Source organism: Rousettus aegyptiacus, unplaced genomic scaffold (assembly GCF_014176215.1).
Source record: "Rousettus aegyptiacus isolate mRouAeg1 unplaced genomic scaffold, mRouAeg1.p scaffold_m13_p_4, whole genome shotgun sequence".
NCBI lineage: Eukaryota > Metazoa > Chordata > Mammalia > Chiroptera > Pteropodidae > Rousettus > Rousettus aegyptiacus.
Window position 1 is genome coordinate 51,452,643 of NW_023416307.1, and position 22,882 is coordinate 51,475,524.

The window sequence follows — 22,882 nt, forward strand, 5'->3', positions numbered from 1 at the left end:
CTCCAAACACCGTTGCAGCTGTTTTTAGTATAAATGCATGAGGGGATGGGACTATTTTGGCTCCTCTGTGATCTCAGTGTGGCATTCATGACAGGCATCCGGTCCTGGGGACAATAGCATGGCTTCTCCAGATAAGTTGAGGCATAGAGTCAGTGGCTTCACTGCTGCCAGGGAGAGAAGTACTATTGGGGCAGTTCTGACCTCTTTGTTCTGTAGCACAGCTTCTCAAAAGTCAGTGTGCTCAGAACTACCTGGGAGGCTCGTTAAAAGTGCAGATTTCTTCACCTCACTCATAAGATGTTTTTATTTAGTAAGTTTGAGGGAAAGTCCTTGACTTTACATTTTTAATGAGTGTCTCAGGTGATTCAACACAATCCTTGGATCTTATTTTGAGAGACATTGACCTGTTGAATGGGCTGTGCTTAAAGTGAGTTGAGTGGGTGGGAAAGTTGTAATAAAGGGCTAATTAGATCTTAACATTCGCTATCAAAAAATGAGATCTAGTTTATGATTACTGTTTACAGTGAGATCTAGTTTATGATTACTGTTTATGCACTGTTTTGGTTAAGTACGAAACTTAAGAACATTGTTAGAAACAACTTAAAGAAAGCAAACCATGAGTTAACCACAGGCCTTGGGAAGTAGAAACATCATAAAAAGACAGAATGTATTCATGAAGGGCTCATTTCTGAGGTGATCTCTGAGGGTCCCTTTTTAAGAAGTACACTAGTTCCTTGTAGTTGCTGTAACAAATTACAGCAAACTATGTAGCTTAAAAACAGTAGAAACTTATTCTCCCACAGTCTGGAGGCCAGACATCTGAAATCAGTTTCACTGAACTGAAATCGAGGTGTTAGGAGGGCCATGATCCCTCTAGAGCAGTGGTCTCCAACCTTTTTGGCACCAGGGCCTGGTGCCCCTATGAGAATCTAATGCCTGATGATCTGAGGTGGAGCTGAGGTAGTGATGCTAGCGCTGAGGAGTGGCTGCAAATACAGATGAAGCTTTACTTGCCTGCCTCTCACCTCCTACTGTGTGGCCCAGTTCCTAAGAGGCCACAGACTAGTACTGGTCACAGCCTGGGGGTTGAAGACTCCTGCTCTAGAGGCTCTGGGGGAGAAGTCGAGCTTTTCCTGGTCCAGCTTCTGGTGGCTGCTGGCATTCTTTGACTTGTGACTGCATCACTCCAATCTTCAAGGCCAACATCTTCAAACTCTCTGCTCTGTGGTCACATTGCCTTCTCAGTGTGTGAGAAGTCAGCCTCTTCCTCAGTCTTATAAAGATATATATGATTACATTTAGGGTGCACCCAGGTAATCCAGAATAATCTCATCTCAGAAGTCCTGACTTAATCATACCTGCAAATGCTTTGCCAAATGAACTATTCATAGGTTCTAAGCATTAAGATATGGACATATTTGGGGGCATCATTTTCAACCTACCATGGAGGCCTTTATGAATCTGCTTTTCATTTTTTTGAATTTGGCAAACAAGCTTAAAAAGTAACTCCTCTGAAAAAGGTGGCACTGCCTTTGAAACCCATACGCAGAAGAAGACACAAGTATCTAGGAAGAGAACTGTCCAATCATGGTTAACTTTATTTATGGAAAAAAGTAAGAAAAGAATGAGGTAAAATAAATAATTCCAACCTTCTACTAAATGAATACCTTAGAGTCTAGTTTCGGAGGCAGATGTGAAATACACTGGACCTCTAATTAGTTTCAAAAACCTTGTATTTAACCAAAACAATATTGTATAATTAGTAATAGTAAACAATATTGTATAATTTGTAATTAGTAATAGGTGTTAGCTTGGGTTCCCCAGGAAGCAGAAGTTCATGGGCTATTGCTTTACTGGGTTCGAGGGAGGCGCATCAAGGAAGAGGGGTAAAGGGAAGGGGGCATATCACTCAGTTAGTGACCCCTCAGTGTCACATGCAACTGAATATTTAATCTTGAAGGGTGCTTCTGAGAGACTGCAGGAACACCTGGGTCTTGAGACTCCACCTTGCAGAGGGAGGAAAGGATGAGAATTCGTCTACTGGTTCTTGTTTCCCAGAGTCTAATGTTAGCTACAAGGGCTGTTAACCTGCTCTGCATTTGTGATTTGCATTCGTGTGAGCACCCAGTGAATTCAGCAACAAGCAGCTATCCTGAGAACATGAGGTGCTGTTGGGTCTGTGTGCATGAAATTGGCTGGAGCCCAGCAGAATTCGTTGCTGCAGTAGTGGTTGAGACAAGACAAATGGCCAGTCCCAGAGACATGGAGCAGAGAGGATCTAAGGTGGCACATAAGAGGTATCCTATACAACCCGTATATTGACAAAGGTCAGTAGTAGGTACAGTTGTCAGAAAGATGAGATGTGTATGTCACCAATCAATTAGACAGAGTTTATTTATCTAAAGGATGCTGAAAATGTCAGCATGGTCAGGATATATGGCAGTGAGACTAGCAACATTTTCTAAGACAGAGGCGCAGATTCCTGGCCTAAAATTTTACCAAGAAATGCACAGTTGTAGGTGAGAATGCCTGAATGAGCAAGGGTCCCATCATACCTTCTGGGACCATAAATGTCACATTTCAGGCTACATTATTGATTTATCCATCCAATTATCCATCCACCCATCCATCTATCCACTTACACACTCACCCATTGATCCACCCATTTACCCATTGGTCTACCCATCTATCTACCCATTCACCCATCCATGGCTGGAGCAACTAACTGTACACGGGCCTAAGACCACCTCACCTGAGCCAGGTACACCTCACCAATCTCAGATGAGATTGAACTCCTCATTCATCATCCTCAAACTTTCAGTGTAAGTACAGCCCAGTTCTAAAACACTCTTGAATTCAGGGCTGGGAACCAGAAGAGGGATGATTTTTTCAGATGTCTCTGGGAGTCATGCTAACGAGTCCTCTGTGCTACACAATAGGGTGCATCATTTGCAAACACTGATGAATCAGTGTGGAAGTCTGAGATTCAGGATCCCTCCAGGTTTCTGAATGAAGGAGTATATTAAGGATGGAAAACAGTGTGCCAATTTATGTATTACTACCTGGATAAAAGCTATAGTGGAGAATGCTGTTGAAGTCAGAATGTTGAGGCAAGGCCTGCAGTGTCTAACTTTCTTCTTCCTGCATCTAAGAATACCCTTCTCCCAAAGACGTTCAGATGAGGATCTAGAATCAAGAGAGAGAATGACCAGCTGGCCTCATCCCCCAGTAGTAGATGGGCAGAGATGATTTGGTGACCACACATTGCCTTTCAACTCCAGGTCCAAGCTCTGACTAATTAGATCAGCTTCTCCCCCCTCATGGGGGGAGCCAATACTTGATGACATGGTTGGGGTGGTGTGAGAATTGTTCCCTCTGCCTCTGCCATGGTGGGAGGGAGTCTGAGTGGTAATTCCATCCTCTCTGTGGGCAGAGGAGGAAAGTGAGGAGAGCTAAAAGGAACCCAGGAGCAATGAGAACAGTGACAGAGGCAGACACAAGGTCTGTTGATGGGCAGAGGAGCCCTAAGCCACTCTGACAGCAGTCAGGAAGGGCTCCCTGGAGGAGGTGATATCTGAGCACTTAGCCGGGAGAGGCAGCAGAGAGGAGAGCCAGGGCATTCCTATGGGAGGGGGCAGTGTGATCAAAGGTGTGTGTGGGGTGATGGGTAATTCAGGGTTCCAGGGGCATGAGAGTGAGGCAGTGCGATGCAAGAGAAGTATTATAAAGGCAGGCAAGGACTGGGTTATGAAGGGGCTTGGACCCAACTCTGTGCTATGAGACCGAGGAAGGAAGGCTGAAGCATGATAATAAAAATCCATCCTCAACATTTTATAGGGTCTTTTCAGAAGACCTGTATAAGAATTGAGTGAGCATGATCTAGGCTCAGGAACAATACAGCTTTTGATCCACCCTTTCCCTGACACACACGTTGCTATTTCTGCTCTCCTACACTGGAGATGGGAGAGGGCCAGTGGGGCGGGGGAATTCCACTCCTGAGGTCAGCGAGGGAGCTAACAAGCCAGCTCAGAGCTCTGCAGGACCAGTCACTTGAGGTTCACAGAGCCCCCATGTATGCTGAGTATCAACAGTACCAGTATCTTGTGGGTGTGGGTTGTTGGGGTGGTGAGGCGGTGTGGAGATAAGATAAATAGAACACACAGTCCTGATATATTACTTTCCTATTGCTGCTGGAACAAGTTACCACACATTTAGTAGCTTAAAACAACACGAGTGTATTCACTTACAGTTCTGGAGGTCAGAAGTCTGACATGGGTCTCACCAGGCTAAAATCAAGGCTGGGTTCCTTCTGGGGGACATCAGGGAGAATCTGTTTCCTTGCTTTTTCCAGTTTCGGGAGGATGCCTGCATTCCTTGGTGGTGGCCCATTCTGTCTTTAAAGCCAACGATCAGTGATGGTATTTACTCTGACCTCTGCTTCTGTCATCACATCTCTAACTCTCCTGCCTCCCTCATCTGCTCTTGAGGACCCATGTGATTAGATTGGGCCTGCCCCATAATTCAGCGTAATCTCTGCCTTTCAAGATCCTTAAGTTAATCACATCTGCACAGTTCCTTAAGCTATGTCAGTACCTTTCACGGGTTCTGGGGATCAGGACCTGGGGACTGGGTTGCTGGGGGAGACATGGAGGTGAACAGGGAAATGGCTGGGGGCTACAAAACATACAGCCAAACCACGTGCTGCAAATTGAATTCACAAGTGCTAAGGAAACTCAGAGTGAGGAAGAAATCCAAGTAACTTCTTAGAGGAAGCAGGTTTTGAACCAGGTTGGGCAGAGGATATGGAAAGACTTGTGAACCCAGGGAACAAGTTAAACAAAGAAAAATGAGACAGAAGGACCAAAGCAAGAGAATGTAGGTCTTACCTTCTGCCTCATAACTGTTCTTTCTACTTTGACTTTTAAATGGGCTCACTTGAGGGGAAGTTTGGTGTAGTCACAAATTTGTGGGATTTGGGGAAGAAAAGCTCTGAATCCTGGCTCTGCCACTTATTAGCTCTGTGATCTTGAGCACACTTCTTAACCTCTCTAAGCCTTGATTTCCACCTCTGTAAAGTGAGAGTTATAATTCCTGCCTGCCTTTAAGTGGACTCGTAAGTACTAAATAAAACGAGACACATTTTTTGGAGGAAATAAAGGTGGAGGAGGTGTCATAAAAGTGTTCTCCTAACACCCCTGCTGATCTATATCAGTTACTGGAGGCAACAGAGAAAGAAAGGCAAAAACCACCATGAAAACTGCAGTGATTCTTGGCATCTGCTAGCCTGAAATTTCAGAGCAGAACGGAGTCCTAAGGCTTCAGCATGCCATGCTGTCTCTTGTCAGCCACAAACTTAGTGGGACACCTTCACTAGCCAACAGCAGGAAATCTGCACATGCCCAGTCAGAGGCAGGAGAACTGATGGAATTGCCAGTTGGTCACCATTTCAGCTTTGCCTCCTCCTCCCACTCTTACCACATTCATTTGGCCACTTCCCTATACCACTCTCTCAGGCTTCTCCCTTCCCTTCCCAGAGCCTTGGAAATTTTTCCTAAACATCAGAAAACCTATCCTACTTACCCACTCTTTTGAAACAAAGCTTATTCTAGAGCAAATAACCCACTTCTGCCATGTCTCATCCCCTTGATTTCCGCATAGATGCCCAAGAGGAGAGGATCCAATTTGGTGCTTGCATTGGCTCGGAGTTATTCCATACCATTTGCATTTCTCCACGGACAGAAAAATACAGAGATCTGTGTCCACCACTCACTACTCAGCACCCCTGCTTCTGGGTGCACAAGCAGAAATAGGTGCCAGTTTCAGTTTGAGGACAGCAAGTAGAGGGGCGAGCCCCTGACTCTTGACAAGGTACTCTTCTTGGGAGGAAGGTTACATTCAAGGAAAAGGGAAAGCAGATGGCAAGAAAGACCCACCAGCATTAAGGGGTCCCCCAGTTGGCTGTGCTCCTGGGCATGCAGCCCATCTCACAGCATCAAAGCTGGTGAACTGTTCCTGTTCCCTAGTCCGACGGGCTGAGGGTGAGTGGGGGATGGATAACGGTTGGCTACTCACCATCATTCATTGAGGTGGGGTGGCCACAACCTCCTTCTAAATGAGGCAGAAGCAGTTCTCTAAATGGGAGTCTCTAAAATACTGGAGAGCCTGGGTTTTTAGCCTATTTTGTTGTGTTTCTTAAAAAGCATGTCTGTATGTGCGTGCATGTACGTGCACTTTCCTGACTGTCTGTCAGAGAAGGAACTCTGTAAAAAAACTGGACCCACCAAATGTGAGGTCTAGTTTAAAATATGGGCCATGTGGTCTTTGTCAGGTTCACTTTGGGAAGCCCTGAGGGTAAGTGGCATTTCAAAGGATTATCATCCCCTAGCAGCCAGCAACAGAGCTTGCTTGATGAGTGCTGATCTGTGCCATGTGAAATGTACCATATGTGGCAAGAGGGTAAAGGTGGAGAAAACAATGTCTCTTTCAAATATGTACCCCAAACAGTCACAAGGGCAGATGCTCCAAATGGCAGTGTCGATTTTCAATTGAGTTGCTTGTCGGGTGGGTACTTTTATGTTACTCTGTGTCTGGATTAGTCAGGGTAGACTTGCTGCTGTAACAAACAGCCCCTAAATCTCAGTGACTTGACCCTTTATAAATTTATTTTTGGCTCATGTTCCAGTCTGATACAAGTCAGAGGGGATGGGAACTCTGCCCTTCACTGTCATTTAGGGATATAGGCTCCTTCTGTTTAGTAGCCGAACATTGTCTAGGCCCTCAGAATCTTCCCCTGAATTCTCAGCATCCAGCTTAAAGGGACATGTGGAAGATGCCATAGAGGTTTTACGGGCCAGGGCTAAAAGGGCTCGAATCACTTTCTCCTGCATTCCATTGGCCAGGAATGGACACGTAGTCGGCATAATCGAAAGACTGGCTAGGAAATGCAGGCCAGCTGTGAGCTCAGGAAGACGAGGCCCAGGTTTGTTGGGCCTCTGGCTGGTCTCTGCCCATCTCTACCACTGTGCTCAGGATGAGAAGAGTTGGAATGAATTCTTAATTGATGGCAAATAGGTGAGTCTTCTGATCTGTTCAGAGTAGGTTCACCACTTCAGAGCTTTGTCTTCTGGGGGAATTTACACACTCAATTCAATGATTCTGTCATTCCTTAAACCATGCTTGGAATTCCATTTTCAATATTCTTTTCGGAGCCTTTATGTATTCTAAGGAATGGCAAGTTTTTGTCCTTTCAGGGTTCATTTGATTTCCAGAAGCACCAGAAATCTTTTGGAACCAAGTCTGGGAATAAAGGGACTGATTAAGCTAAAAAAATGGGTTAAAATGGGTCAAAAATGAGGTGTGACGATAAAGTAAAGTGACTCCTGAGGTAGTTTCCAAAGATGAGATTCCAACACAACACATTTTGAAGACTGACATTGTCATTGGAATAATTATGTAAGGCCACTCAAAGTGCTAATTTGAAGGAACAGCATTGATTTCGATGAAGTGGGGGGTGTGTGTGTGGTGGGGGGTGAGTGACTCTGTAGTTTTAGTTCACATGCTGTCTGTTATCATGATCTGTGTTGGTCCTTTTAGCCCAATTGGATTGAAAGACTTCAGCAGCAGAGATGTATCATTAGTTATAAATCATCTGAATTCATAGTTTGGAGTCTTTTTTATGTGACCCATAAACCTAACCAAGCCATCGTGGATTCATTCGCTCACTTACTTAAGTATTTATTAAATGTCTATGTATGCAAAGACTTTTTTTTCATTCGAAGCCGTGAAACCAGATGACAGCCATTGCTTTTTTAGATGCCTGAAACTCAGTTTGTAGGTGTTGGAAGCAGAGCATTCTAAGATGAAGAAGCAGGAATTGGGCGTAAACTTCTCAAAAGGTCAGGCAGAGAGGAAACTGGGCTTGGAATAGGCCGCACTTGGATGGTTCAACCAAAGTTTTGTGAGAAGCGTAATTCTCCATAAAATTTTCTCATAGACTGAATGAAGCCAGTGGGTCAGCTCTGAAGTGAGGTTTTACCTTCCTGGGTAAACCCGGTGCCCTAGAAAATCTTTACATCTGTTTTAGAATTCCTCATGTGATTCCAGGACACCTAGCCTGAGCTTATCTTTCTTTATGAGCAGTAGGAGGAAGCATGAAAGATAGTGGTGGCCCCTGCTCTATGGCTGCTGTTCCAGGAAAGAATTTGGGAATCCCGCTGTTCCACCACACAGCTGCATTCAGAGGCAGGGGGCAGAGGTGGGGGGGGGGGGTGGTAAAGCCTTATTTTTGAAAGTGTGGTTCTAAGTTCACTGATATAAAAAATCACCTGGGATGCTTGCTAAAATGCAGATTCTTGTGCCATTCTCAGACTTATTAAATTAGATCTTCTTGAGCAGGGCCTAGGAAAATACATTTTTAAGTAACCCCATCCTTAGGTGATTCTCTAAAGTCTGAAAAGCACAGGTGGAAAGGCTTTGGGCTGACCTGAGTCTGAGACTAGCTGTCTCCATCAGTTCCAGGTTCTGTGATGGGCGGCAGCCGTCCCTAACCAGAGCTTCATGTGCAATGCACTGTGAAGCATGTTTGGTCCTTGCTGAGGTCTGCTAAACTGCACTGCAGGGAGGTACATGTGGGCCACACTGATGAGCCAGACAAAGTACTCCGGAGACTCATTCCATTAAAAAGAGTGGAGTGGGCTACACCACCTTGCTGTACATGCGTGTGCACAGGTGTGTGTGTGTGTGTGTGTGTGTGCGCGCGCGCGTGCACATGCGTGCGTGCAGCTGAGGGTCTATTTGTCTGTAGACCCGGGTATACACATTTTGTTCTCTATGCTACTAACTGGTACAGCCCCTCCCATTACCTCCCACCCGAGCCCCCAAATCCTCCCTTCCTTCTAGTCCCACTTCTCATGGTGCTAGGATCCATGTACAACCCGAGCTCCATGGTCACAGCACCTATGTGCAGGTGTGGTCCTGCAATTCATGATCTATTTTTAAAATTAAGAAAATCCTTATTGAGCCTGACATTATACTAGACATTCATATTCATTGTCTCATTTGATCCTCGGAATAACTCAATGAGGAAGGTACTGTTATTTCCTCTCATATTACAGATGAGGAAACTGAGGTTCAGGAAAGTTAAGTAATTATTTGAGGTCCCGTGGCTAGTAAGTAGCAGAATTGGATTTGAACTCAGTGATCACTCACTGATCACTCTTCAGAGTCCCCATGGAGGCCAGCATAGACTTTATCTTCTCTCTTTAAGTCCCCAGCTGCTCCTCCTTCACTTCTAGAGCAGATATTGGGCAGACTATACCCCCTAGGTCAAATCAAGCCTGGGTCTGTTTTTTCTCTTCTTTTTAAATTTTTAATTGAGGTGAAATTCACATAAAATAAAACTAACCATTTAAACCGCTGCCTGTTTTTGAAAATATAGTTTTGTTGGGACATAGCCCCACCCATTTACTTACATATTGTCTCTAGCTACTTTTACAATTAGTTGTGACAGAGACCACATGGCCTACAAAGCCTAAAACATTGAGTATCTGGCCCTTTATGACAGTTTCCTGGACCCTGCTTTAGAGGGTTTAGATCTGGATGAAGACCCTCGGCAATGAGTTTTCTCATACATCTGTATCTCAACTAAGAAATGCCTCTCCTTCGTGAAGGTGAATGCTTCTCCCTTGCTAAAGGCCATGCTTTTGTACCTCATGGACCTAGCTCCTCAACTTCCTCTATTTCCTCCTCCTTCCTCTTGTCTCCGTACAGGTCAGTCCTGGTAAATACACACACACCTATGCCTGGTCCGCCAGGTTCCATCCTTTTTTCTCCCTTTCCCTGTCAAATGCCTGGTATAGATGGTTTATAACTGAATAGCCCACTTTCTCCCCTTATCCTTTCCTCTTCACCCTCTACAATCCAACTTTTGCATTTCAGCTAGCTTTTCAGATACGTCTCCATATAAATGTCTTGGAGTTACATGAACTTCACAAAATCTACCCAGCATTCCCATCTTTGTGAATACCATGTTATCCTGTTCTCCTACTGTCTCAAATCAGTTACTGTGAGGCCATCTTTGCCTCTCCTCTGTCTCTCTCTGTCTCTCTGTCTCTCTCTCTCTCCCTTGCTCTTCTAATATTTGTTTTGTTACCGGTCTCAACCTGGAGCCTTTTTCAGAACTATTTCTTGGGTTGCTCTCTTCCTCATTCCCACTATCACCTCCCAGCTTGGGCCTTCATCACTTCACACCTAGGTCACTACAGTGGCTCCTGACTGGCCTTCCTACCTCCTGCTCCCTCTTCTAATCTGCTCTCTCTAACTCGTTATTTTTAAACACAGAGAACCCAAATAGAATCAGGCCCTTGGTGTTTGCCTTTCCCATTCTTTCCTGAGTCCTCTCCCCACACTCCCCATGTTATACTGAACACAGTGGGGCTCTGTAGGACTCAGTACCTATATAATACTCTTTCTTCTGTTTTTTTTTTTTCTTGATAAACTCCTTCAAGAATGAATTCTAATGTCACCTAAGAAAATTTTCTCCAGAAAATCCTCAATATTCTTAGAGCACTTGGTTTGTACTTATGTAAAATAACTTCTTTATATTATACTTATCTCGAGTCTGTCTTTTCTCCTAATCTGATGGCTAGTCAAGGGTAGGGACTCTATACATCTTCCTCATCAGTGTATACCCAAAGCCTAGCCTAGCGCCTACTGGTACAGAGTAGGTGCTCAATAAATGTTGCTTAAGCAATGACTTTGATCATGTCTCTCTGGTGCTGAAAGCTTATGCTGTGTCTCTATTTCATACTGCACTAAGTTTAGGGCAGTGGTTTTCAACCCTTGGCTGCACTTTAAAATCACTTAGGGAGCTTTTAAAGAATACTGATGCCCAAGCCCTATGGCCAGAGATCCTGATTAGGTAGGTGGGATCCAGGCATTAGCCTTTGTAAAAACTTTCTCAGCAACCCTAATGTCCAACCAGGGTTGAGAACCACTAGTCTAATGCTTAGTTTTCAAGGCTCTGGTCATTTCTCCATCGCCTCATGAGTTTCTGCTTAGAACCCCTCTTTTGCATATGGCCTTCTTCTTGAATTGCTTTCTCTCATTCAGGCCACACTTCTACTTCCACCCAGATGAAGGCAGGGACTCTGTAGCTTTGCATTTTCAGAGCACCAAGCACAGGGCTGCCAGTGTCGTGGGAGCTGCAGGGCATGAGCATCAGAGCACAGCGCTTGTTTGGGTTGGGCAGAAAGGAAGCTCTGGGTGGAAACTAGTGGCAGGTCCCTCACCTGCCTCCACACCAGCGTGTGGACAGCACCAGTTTCCTTGCACTAACGAATGACCCTGTGTGGGCAGAGAACACAGTCTTGGATTTGCTCTGGTGGTCAGCATGAATGCAGCACTGTTTCCAGTCTCACACTTTTGTCAGATTCTTTATGGTACAGGCCAGTGGATGGGGTACTAGGCTGGTGTCTGAAGATGAGTGCATTCCTGGCCTTCTGTGTGACCTCTATGGGCATGTCCTTCCCCTTAGAGGGGCTGGGCCTATCCTTTTGGTCCCTTCAGCTCAGGTAGGGTTTTTTGTTGCTTTTCTAGACCAGGATCCACCAACTGCTATAAAACAAGGTCACTTGGAAAGGGCAAAAGGTGTCATAGGTCACATGTTCCTACTTACTCATAAGAAACAAAACATTTGGAGACAGGACATTTTGAGACATTTACTATCTTTTATTTATTATTTATTATCTTAGAGACATTTATTTATCTTTTATTCTCCATAGCAGGTCAAGGATTAAGGTCATCTTTTGTCTAATGAAAGCCATAATTTCAATTTTCTCCCCAATTTTAAAAACAGAAAAACCGAGAACCTCGTAATGTACTTGTTATTTATGTTTTTTCTTTAATAAGAGAAATAATGTACTTTATTTTTGCATGATACTTTTTTCCCCTCATATCCATCATCTTATTTGATCGGCAGTTACTCCATGAGGTAATAATATCTATCAATGGCAGATATTACATCTTTTGCAGATGAAAAAACAGAGACTCACTGAGGTTCATTGATTGGCTCTAAGTTGTAGAACCAGAGAATAGAGAAGCCAGACGAGGACTCCAGGTCCAGAGCCCTTTTGTAAAACATCCCGCTTGGCCATCTCCATCTTTCCAAAAGGAAATAGTTTTTTTTCCTGATTAGAAAAGTAATACATGCCATCAAAAGACACATATATAAATGTTAATAGCAGTACTATTTGTAATAGCTGCAAATGGAAACTACTCGAATGCCCATTCACAATAGAAGGGAAAATAAATCGTAGGATAGCCCCAGCATGGGGACTATGAAATAGTCAAGCAAGGACAATGAAGAGCTTATCGCTACATGTGACAATGTGAACAAATCTCACCATCACAATCCTGAGCAATAGAAGCTAGACACAAAAGAGTACACATTACAGCATCCTGTTGACATAAAATACAAAACCAAATATTTCATATTTTATTAAGAAATACCTATCTACACTGAAAGAAGCCAGTATAGTGGTGACTCATGTTGGGGTGAGTTACTGAAAGAGAATGTGGGCATCTTTCCATCTGAGTGCTAAACATGCAAATGTGTTAGTGACATTTACTGAGCGTGGCATGGCATGTTTATGGCCCCCTACAGGTGTATTTCATGCAAATCACATTTCAATAAAAAACGTTCTAAATAATTATTCAAGCTCTTGTAAGAAATTCAAACAACACAGAGGTACACATATTCTTCATCCTACTTAAAAAAAAGAAAACCCAGAGAATACAAAAGTTTATCCCATAAATATTTTAAAAAGTGTATTTGGTTCAGTGTAAAGTTTGTTAAAGAGAAGAAAACAGAAAAGAGAAAGAAAAAAATGGGAATGAGTTGCTTGGAGAAAGGCATAAAAAGAGAGGAAAAGAGAGCCTGGTGGAGATGAAGAGAAATGTATGGACGGGAGGTGCTCAGTGATGAAAAATGAGACATGAAGAAAAGTAGAGAATGAAATACCCAGAAACAGCTCCACAAAGAGATACCTGAAAACAGAAAGTGACATAGAGAAAGGCCAAAAGAATGAGGGAGTCCAACAGGGTACAGAGGGAGAGGAAAACCCACAGCCTCACAGAGTGAGGCAGAGAGGAGCAGTAAGGGGGGAGGGAATCCGGATTAGAGGTGATGGTGTGGACGTTGTACCTGATCGCTGACCTGGACCATGTGAGGGGAGCAAGTTATCACTGCTTTTTGAAAGGCAAGGGAGCTTTGCAGTCACATGAAGACATTGCCCTCCCAGTGACTTTAGATCGGGGCCTGGCACTTGGGAAGTGGTCATCAAATACGTGTTGACTGACTAATTGAATGAAATGATGCTTGAAAACCCTGGCCCCTCTGCCCACAGTGGGAACTTCTCCTCTGGGTTTTCTCTCCTTCCCTAGGGCCCTGGCCACTTTGCCCAGTGTTCTGGCATCCCAGGAATTTCCTTGCTTGCTCTGGGGAGGATTTTTCACGCTCGAAGATTTTGCAAAATAAGACCACTTTATCAGAATCCTGTTGCGTCGGAGAATGTTCCTGGCTCATTGACGTTTACAGTGTGTAACCGATTTTATCGGAGGAATGTTGTTTGGAATGCAATGGTCCTCTCAGATGAGCAGATGAGAAACGGAAGGTCATTCGAGGACCCACCCCAGGCTGTCTAAGTTGGAACTTAGGATTGCTGTACATGATACTTGGGAGCCTGGCCAAGCCATGAGCAAGCCTTCCTCCCTGGAGGAGGTCCCAGCCCATTAGCAGTGGATTGCAGTGTTTACATTCTCACCTTGGCCCTCCAAGGCAAATGCCTCTGGAGACCTGCACCAGCCTCGCAGAAGCAGCAAAGGGTACTAGGCTCCAGGTTCATAGGCTCTGGGTTCAGCAAGCAGCCCAGCTCAGCCTGGACAAAAGCAAACCATTCCTGACATTCCAGAAAGGGAACAGTAAGGCTTCTTCCTAAAATAGGGAGATGAGTCTGTTTCTTCAGTTCATTTGTCAAAATCCCAAGACACTCTTCTTCCTGGAGATCTGAACAAAGTGCCAGTGTAGCAAGTTTTCCATGGAAGTTTTGAACTTTTTTCTTTTCCATTAAGACCCTGGTGGTCAGGGCCAGCTCTGCAGCTTCTGTCTACAGGGGAGCAGGGAAAAGGACCAAATGGGATGCAGAGACTGAGTTTGAAATTGGAAGGGAGAACAGGTCAAGAGAGGTCAGAAGTCTTTGTTCCTGGTGGGACAGAATCTACCCTGAAGTGGGAGAGGGCTGAGGTGCCCTAGGTAAGGCCAGGGATGCTGGATACCAGTCAGCAGAGAGGAGCGAGCTGGGAACAGCTGGTGCTGCTGGACGTGTTCCACTAATGTCTGTGAGTGCTGGACAAGGCTGGCATTCTAGCACATTTCTCTCACTCTCTACAACTATTTCCTTACTTCTTCATTGCAGTGAGTAGACTTGAACCCCCAAAGAGATAACTTCAAGTCCTAACTCTTGATACCTGTGATTGTGACTTTATTTAAAAAGATTTTTGCAAATATAATCAAGTTAAAATGAGACCATACCGAATTAGGCTGAGCCCTAAATCCAATGAACAATGTCCTTATAAGAAGACCACGTGAAGATACAGATGTAGACGGAATGATGCTTCTACAAGCCAAGGAATACCATGGATTGCCAGCAACCACCAGGAGGCAAGGAAGAATTCTCTCCTAGAGCCTTTAGAGGGAGCATGGCCCTGCTGACACTTTGATTTTAGACTTCCACCCTCTAGACCTTTGAGAGGATAACTTCTGCTGTTTTAAGCCACCAAATTTATGGCATTTTGTTACAGCAGCCCTAGAAAATGAATATATTGTGTTCCTCAAGATTTCAAATCCCTCAGGGCTCTTTCAGTCCTTCCTCTCTTAGTAATTGTCCTATCTCTTTCTTTACAAAGAAAATTGAAGTCTTCAGACAGAAATCCAGACCCCTTTGCTGTGTTACCCTCTCCTCTTTCCCGCCTCTCAAGGCCATTCCCCCAAGCTGTGCTCTGGATGCCATCTCCTCCTGCTTCTCAGAAACCTTATCTTGTTGACCATCTTTTCCTTAGATCTGTGATTTGCTCTCCCTTAAGTAGACCCTTTCCATATTCAAATTGTCCCACTAAAAACAAGAAAAACTCCCCTCCGTCAGCTCTTGTTTCTTTCTAAATCATTCCCCTTATCATAGCCAGAATGATGATTTCCAATTGCCAATAATGTCACTCTTCACCCCGTTCTCTTCTCTGACTCCCATCTCACCCTACCTCTCAACTTTAAATCTTAATGACTTCCCTAAATTCTTAAGATAAAGCAAAAATCTTCAAATTAGGCTGTTGGATCTGGTTGCTGTCAAAGTCTCTGGCCTCACTCTCTTCCCTAGGGGATTTCTGCATGTGCTTTCTTGCTCTAGCCATACTGGCTTTCTTTTAGTCCTTTACATTTATCTCAATCCCTCCTGCCTCAGGGTCTTTACACATACACTTCCTACTCACTTTGCCTGATTGATGATGGCCTACTTGGCTTTCAGATAGTGGCTCAATCTCAAGGAAACCCATCCCTTCCCTAGTGCTGTGCTTTAAAGCGCTTTCCACAGTGACAAGTTTACATTTATGTTCTTTTGATTACTGTCTCTGTCCTCCAAACCTTTAAGCTATACGAGGTCCGAGACTCACCTAACACTCAGCACAGTGATAGGCACAGAGTAGTTACTTGGTAAATATTAGTTGAATGACTGAATAAAAGAAAGAAGCTACTATGTTGGGGTCTGGGGGTACAAAGATGAATAATGCACAAAACTTCCCAGAAAGCAGCTCACAGATTGGTGGTAGAGGAGACAAGCAGATGAAAGAATGAGTAAACAGACCCAGGGTGTAGCAGGGTAATGAGCAGACAGCAGAGAAGCAGGCCAGAGGACACAGCGATGCCTGGGCCCAGCTCACCACCCTTAGATGAAGCTCAATCCAGGTATGTATGACTGATCTCTCAGCCCTCAGCAATCCCAGTCCCGTGATGTTACTGCTATGCAGTCACAGTGTATCCCAGCCATGGCAATGCCCCCCACACTTCCATAAATCCTACAGGGCATTGTCCTCAGGAACTGGGCACACTTCAGGCCTGATCAGAATGCAGCGTTACAATAAGAGCTTTGTGTAGAGCGCTTCAGTCAGAAGAGCTCCTTGGTGCCTTCTGGACAGCGATCTCATCTTATCCTCAGACCAACCCCAAGAGGCAGTGAAATGTAATGATTTTTCTCTCCACTGTACAGCTGGGGAGACTGAGGTCAATAGAGATCACTTGACTTGGCCAAAGAATGAGAACAGCTCAGGAACAGAACTTGGAGAGAGCCCAAGGCCCTCTCCATGGGTCCACCAGCCAGATCAGTCCGCAGAAGAGGACTCCTCAGGCCAAGGATGTATTGTAGCAGGAGCCTGCAGTCTTGTTTTCTTTGGTGCAGAAGCACATGTCATCACCTCTTGGATCCACAGAATGTTAAAGTCCTGAGAGATCATCTGACTCAACGCTTTTGTTTTATGAAGGAGGAAACTGAGGCCAGAGAGATGAATCTGCTTTACCACTCTTTCCTTTCCCTGCCCTATTAATATGGAGTGGGAGGGCAGAGACCGCTAACTGTCTGCCTTCTCCCCTTCTTTGCCTATATGGCTGGACTCTATTTCCCAGACACCTTTGCAGTTTGGTGAGCCATGTGACCATGTTGCCTCCAGTGGGAGTAAGAAGTAAAGCATACTACTTTCAGGCCTGGCCCATCAAAATCTCCCATGCTCACATTTCCATGTTCTTTTCACCTCCGGCTGTTTGGGATGTCAATTCCAAGGGCAATTTTGGGAGCCATACATTAGGGAATGGTAGCACTGCCATAGTGTGGATCCCTTAGAGACTGTGTAAAGAAGAGCCCCCCACCCCACTAACTTGAACATCAACGCCTAAGGCTATTAAGTAAACAAGAGGAATAAAACGTCTATCATGTAAAAGTGCTGCATTTGGGGGGCCTATTTGTTATCGCGGCCTAGCCTAAACCTAATCTAACACAAGTAGACAGGAATGTCCCTGCTAAAGCTCTGACTACATACAGTATTGGGTAGTAGAGACATCAGGCTTACTGCTGATTTCACTGTCAGCCACTTTTGGAGTGTCTTCACTCCCCACTCTGGAGAGATTAGGAATGCCTGACTCAGTCCAGAAATGTGGTCTGAGCTGACTTCCCACCTGTTTCATTGTAGATCAACAGACTCCCAGGGCTGGAATGTATTTGAGATGTCATCTAATTTATCCCCCTGGCTACAGATGGGGCGTCTTCTAAACCATCTAAGATAAACAAAAATCTTGTCTGGATTTTTATATCCCTGAGAAAGAAACACTACAGGCCCTTTAGACACCTGTTTCATACATCCTTACTACTGTGGTAGAAAGTCTTCACTGTAATCTAGAACAGCAGAGCTGGAACACTCCTATGCAATCATCTAGAACAATCTTTGCTTTACAGATGAGGAAACGAAGGCCCAGATCACACTATTAAATCATGGTAGGTCTTTGAGTCTTTTCTGAAGGTTTCCGTTTAAAATTTAGTGTGATCTCTGCGTATCCTTTTGCTGAATTTGCAATCTGCAGCCCTTTTCCTGGTGGAGCTTGCCCTAGCAGTGCCTGGATTCACAGTTTTCTTTTCCCTGCGGCCGGTTTGGGTGTCCTGGCGCTGACATTTCTGCAAACTCTGGTGTGAGCCAAAGGCAGTGGTCGGATGGGGATGGAATCCAGGCTTGAGAGGGCTCGGGTGAAGGATGACTCCCGCATTGGCCGCAGGGCGAGGTGTTAGGATTGGCAACGCGAACTCAGCACCAGCACTGGGGCCTGGAGTATTTGAGGGAGGAGGAGGGACACTTCAAGTTACTAAGAGGCAGTGACCACGCGGGGTGGGGAGCAGGGGCATAGAGTTCACTTCTCTCGCAGATTAGGGCACTTTGTATAATCTATCTAGTCAGTGCTAATCACATTACGCAGTACCTGCTTTTCACCGATTTACTGTGCATTTAGGGAGCTGGGAAAATCTGATTCTCGATTTGGAAGACTCGGTGTTTCTAATTTTTCTCCGAATGGCTCCACAATGCTAATGTGTGTGTGCGGGACTGAAGTTGGCGGGTTCGGTGGCGGTCACCCCGCGGTCCCAGGCCAGCGGCTCCGCGGGCGCCCGCCGCGCCCCCGCCCCCTTCCTGCCCTCTCCCCGCCCCCCGGCCCGGCCGCGCTCCGCGGGTGATGTCAACCCGCGGAGGAGCCGCCCGCCCCGCGACCCGCCCGGGCTAATTAGCATGTAGCGGCGCCGAGGCCGCCTCCGCCCCGCCCGCCCGGCCCCCGGCCGCCCTCCCGCGGCTCCCCACAACTTTTGAGGCGGGCGCCAAGCTCGCAGCCTCACTTCGCGGACTTCCCCGGTGCTCCGCAGCACCCGCCGCCAGCTTCCCTCGCACCCGCGCCCGCCCCGCGCGCCGGGCATGTGAGCGCGGGCGGGCGCCGCCACCATGGCCTCGCCGCGCGCCCCGCGGTGGCCGCCGCCGCCGCTCCCGCTGCTGCTGCTGCCGCTGCTCCTGCTGCTGCTGCCGCCGCCGGCCGCCCCCGGGACCCGAGCCCAGCCGCCCTCGCCGGCCCGCGGCACGCCGAGCAGGGCGCCCCTTGCAGGCGCGGGGCTGGCGCGGCCGCCCGAGCCCGGCCTCGAGCACGATCCGCAGCCGCCGCTGCCCACAGCGCCCCGGGAGCGCCGCGGGCCCGCGCCCCCCAGCCCCAACCGGACGGCCCTTGCGCCGGGAGCCGCGACACAGCGGGGACCCTTGGGCCGGGTCCCCCGAGGCGGTAGTGCGGGTGAGTGAGAGCCGGGACCCGGCGCCCAGCGAGCCTCGGGCTGGGGGTGTGGGCGCGCCCCGGGGCCGCATCCCCCGCCCTAGGCCCCTCTGCGCTGCTGGACTCGGATAAGGGCTCCGTTGACCGGGGAGTATGTGGGACCCTGAAGGCCGCCTGAGAGGGAGGGCAGCGAGCAGGAGGAGTGGATTTCCTAGATGATTTCTCTGGTGGCCAGACTGGGGGGGTGTGACCATCCTATCCACCCCCACTCCACTTTAGAAAAAAACTGATCTCCCACAGAGCTCCCCCCTCCCCGCGCCATATACACATCTCCTTAAAAAAAAAAAAAAAGAAAGAAAGAAAGAAAAAGAAAAAGAAAGAAAAAGAAAAAGGAAAACCCTATTACCTTCCAAAGTACCTCTACCACCTCAGAGTGATGACGTCTGGCCCGTCCATTACCCAATTCTATTCTTTTCCTATAGATACAGAAATGGCCTGTCCAGGGATAGAGCCTGACTTTCAAAAATAAGGAACTGATTTGTTAAGGGTTGTAGTTCTTATGGTATTGTAAAGAACAACGGATATAGTTGGAAACAAAACACTCAACCGATTCACTCTAAAAGCTGAGGGACTGAGGGGATGGGGTAGAGATGGGAGCTTGGGAGGTCAAACTCCTGTGCAGCAAATGCTGACTCGGGACTGTCCCTGAGCCTTTCTCTCCCCTTTCCTCACATACATAGGCACTGCCTGAACTGCTCAGAGGAGAACCTTCACACTCTTCTCCAGACCTTTTTATCCAGTTTCTTCTTCAGGTCTGGAAGAAATGCTGAGGGCTGAGTGGAATTCTATCCCTACCACTGTGACCTTGGAAATCACCTCTTAGTTTCTCCATCTGTGAAATAGAAGTAATGATCCCTGTTCCTCTTGGCCTCCTAGTGATGATGTGACAAAATGAAAGTAAAAATAATGGAAAATGCTTTGAACAAAGTCATCAGTGCTGTGCTGTTAGCCAGTGCCTCGTGGTGACACAAGGAATATGCCTTCTCAGGGTTATCTTGGAGAAGCAAAGTTGCTTGTAACACAGGGGTTGATTTAGAGTTTAGGTGAAGGTTGAGAAGATTTCATCTTCCTAGTTGACACTTCATTTAATATTCTCATATCACACAAACTTTCTGATATAGGAATTAGCTTGCTTTGTTGAACCTAGGGATGCTTCCTCTAAATAAGAAAAAAGTTAAAAAAAAATTAAATCTCCCAGTAAAAACTCAATTCCATATTCAGCAGTACTTTCCCATCATTGCAAAATGCTTGTCCTTTTGAATTTCTAAATCGCTGGCACAAGACTGAGAAACTAGGAAACAGGGAGGGAGAAGAGAAAGAAACTTCAAAAAACCTACTGGAGACACACCCACAGTGACTGATTTTAGATGACTTACAACATACATTGTTTTGAGTTCCATGGGAAAGAATCAAGAACAAAAAAGAGGACATTTCCTGGCTTTCTCACAGTAGAAAAGTAATGAAAGAAAACTAGAATTTTGTGAGTTTTCTAAATGGAAAGTGGAGTGCAGGAGATTGAGGCCATTTCAGAGGAGACTCCCAGGAACTAAAGGCAGGTTTCTCTGGCTGGTTATTTGGCTTTCTTAGCTGTGGCCCATCTTGGGAGGGTCTGAGTGAGATGGATGCTGCCTTGTGGGGCTTTCTGGCCAGATGAGGCTGGTACATGAATCTTCTTCCTTCTCTTATGGCTGGGAATCCCCACATGTCACAGAGACCTAGGGAGAGAGACAGTGGAGGAAACTGAATTAGGGGACTTGGCAGGTAAGAATCTTTGCTAGTCAGGGACTCACCCCACCCACTCCCCTGGCCGCCTTAAGTCACCGACTCTTTCTCACAGGTACGGCAGCTAATGCTGCTATTCTTGGCTTTACAATCTTCCCAATTTGATTCATTTTGGGATATGAGAGGGGTGGAGGCTCTGAAGTCTGGAGGAATGCATGTGAGAATCCCAGAGAGCAGGTAGGCAGGAATAGTCTAACACTATTCTTACGTAGGAGAGTCTCTCCTCATACCCCCGTGAAGACTGCCCAAGGAGTATATGCTGTTTGTCTGATCTAAGGCTAGATCTCAGGTGGGATGTTAGAAGTGTGAGATTAGAAGAGAGGAAACTGATTACCTGTTGAAAACTTAGAAGCTACTAACAAAGCTGAGGATTCATGCATGACCTGTGCTTGTTTTCTGGTGGTGGCTCAAACAGTGTCATTTAGTGGGAAAAAGAAACAAAGAACAAGAAAGCCAGCATTACATGATTTCAGTGAGTCTGAGTTTCCTAATAACCTCTGAGGATTTTATTTGGATCCTTTTTAATTGGCCACCATGTATCACAAGGTACAATCAGTTATCTCCCAAGGCAGCAAAGTCTCCACGCTGAAAGGGCCTCCAGAGGCCCTCTGGTCCACACTGCATCTCATGTAGATATCTGCCCTCTCAGCACCCCTGACAGATGGCCATCCAGGCTGTGCACCGACGCTTTTGTGTTTGAGGAGTTGCTCCCTCCTGCTCATAATCAGCCCAGTCTTACAAATCATGTGCTTCATTTGATTGTTGGGGAAATTGCCTGTAGTCCCTTCTGCTGCTGGTTGTCAGTGCCCAGCCCCTTGTGGCTTGGGCTTCCAAATACCTGGGTGACAGCAGCAGGGACCAGAGCTATTTTTTTTCTTGCCTGGGGCCATTTCGAGCCCTTTTCCTCCTCTTGGCAGAGTTCAAGGTTCTCACTTATTAGTAACCCTTTTATATTCTGTCTGTGGTTATTTGCCTGCATTAGACTGCAAGTCCCTGGACAGCAGCCCCTCCACCCCATAGCCACTGTTAAGCTTTCATGCCCACCTATCACCTGCTGGCTGTTCCTCTAACTTGTTGCTGGTGATTCAGCTGGTGGAAATAAAGATGCCAAGTCCTGGAGGTCTTCTTTTTTCTCAATGTGTTTTTAAAAACAACTCAGGGCTTCCAAGCCACAGTTCTAAGCTGATTTGTATATGCCTTGATTTTTGAAATTCATAGGCCATGCTTTAATTGTGAGATCTGCAGATGCGGGGGCGGGTGGGGGGGGGGAGGCTTAAGTCATAATGAAAATCAATACAGAAGGAAAGAACTTTCCCACCCAAAGAGGAAATGACGCTGAGTAGCTGAGCAGCCAACCCAAGGCATAATAATCTTAGAAAAATGCAACTCCCTCGAGTAAAGGAAGCGCTGCAAGCCCAGCCCCCCGGGCTGTTACATAGCTGTCGCCTGAATTGCTGTAACTTTGTGGGCCAACTTTGTCATTTAGCTTTAGCTGCTGGGAAAATCATTACACAGGGCAATGAAGACCCAGCTGGGCTAGCAGCAGCCTCGCAGGCAAGAGAGAGGGGCTTTCCTCCAGGAGTTCTGCCACCTCTGCCCTGGTCGAGGCTCAGGGAGAAGGGGTGGTGGGGTTTTCTGTGAAGCCCACTTGCTTTAATGGAGGGTGCCCAAAATAGAAGGAGGGGTGTGGGGAAAGCGACTGTCCCTGCCCATGTATGTTTAGAAGCCACATCCTTTTAACCTTGCAAAACCCCCTTATTGCTTCCCTCCGCATGTGTGCAAATGCTGAACTGGTATTTTCTGCCCAAGAGCTAAATGGTGTGGGTAGAGGGAGAATGAAAGGTGTTTGATGTCCAGCTGGGCAGTGACTGCCTTCCTAGCCCTGGAGAGCTGGAGAAGGAGCCTCTGCCCTCCCAGTGATCCCCTCTGCCTTCCAGCAGCCCTGCCCAGCTGGCTGAAAACAGTATTCTTGGAGTTGACTTGTCTCAGATGCTCACAAAGAAAGCAAAGAACAGATGGCAGTTGAGGTTTCGTTTGCCACTTAATTGCCTTCTTCAGCGGCTTCTCTCTGCCCCCAGGCCCCATTAGTATAAACGGGTGGTTTCAGCTGTAATAAATGTTCCTGCCTTCAAAGAATCCTAAAGAAGCAACAGG

The 22,882-nt window shown here is 46.4% G+C and overlaps 1 protein-coding gene across 2 annotated transcripts in view; it reads left to right on the plus strand.

Annotated features, from left to right (window-relative positions):
• The first annotated feature begins 18,555 nt into the window (after positions 1 to 18,555).
• HEG1 (heart development protein with EGF like domains 1) overlaps positions 18,556 to 22,882 on the plus strand; it is an 81,859-nt gene continuing 77,532 nt past the window's right edge. For both annotated transcript variants that reach the window (XM_036219946.1, XM_036219947.1), the window contains exon 1: positions 18,556 to 18,907. In XM_036219946.1, the coding sequence (XP_036075839.1) occupies positions 18,571 to 18,907 (337 nt within the window). In that variant the 5' untranslated portion in view covers positions 18,556 to 18,570. The remainder of the gene's footprint in view (positions 18,908 to 22,882) is intronic.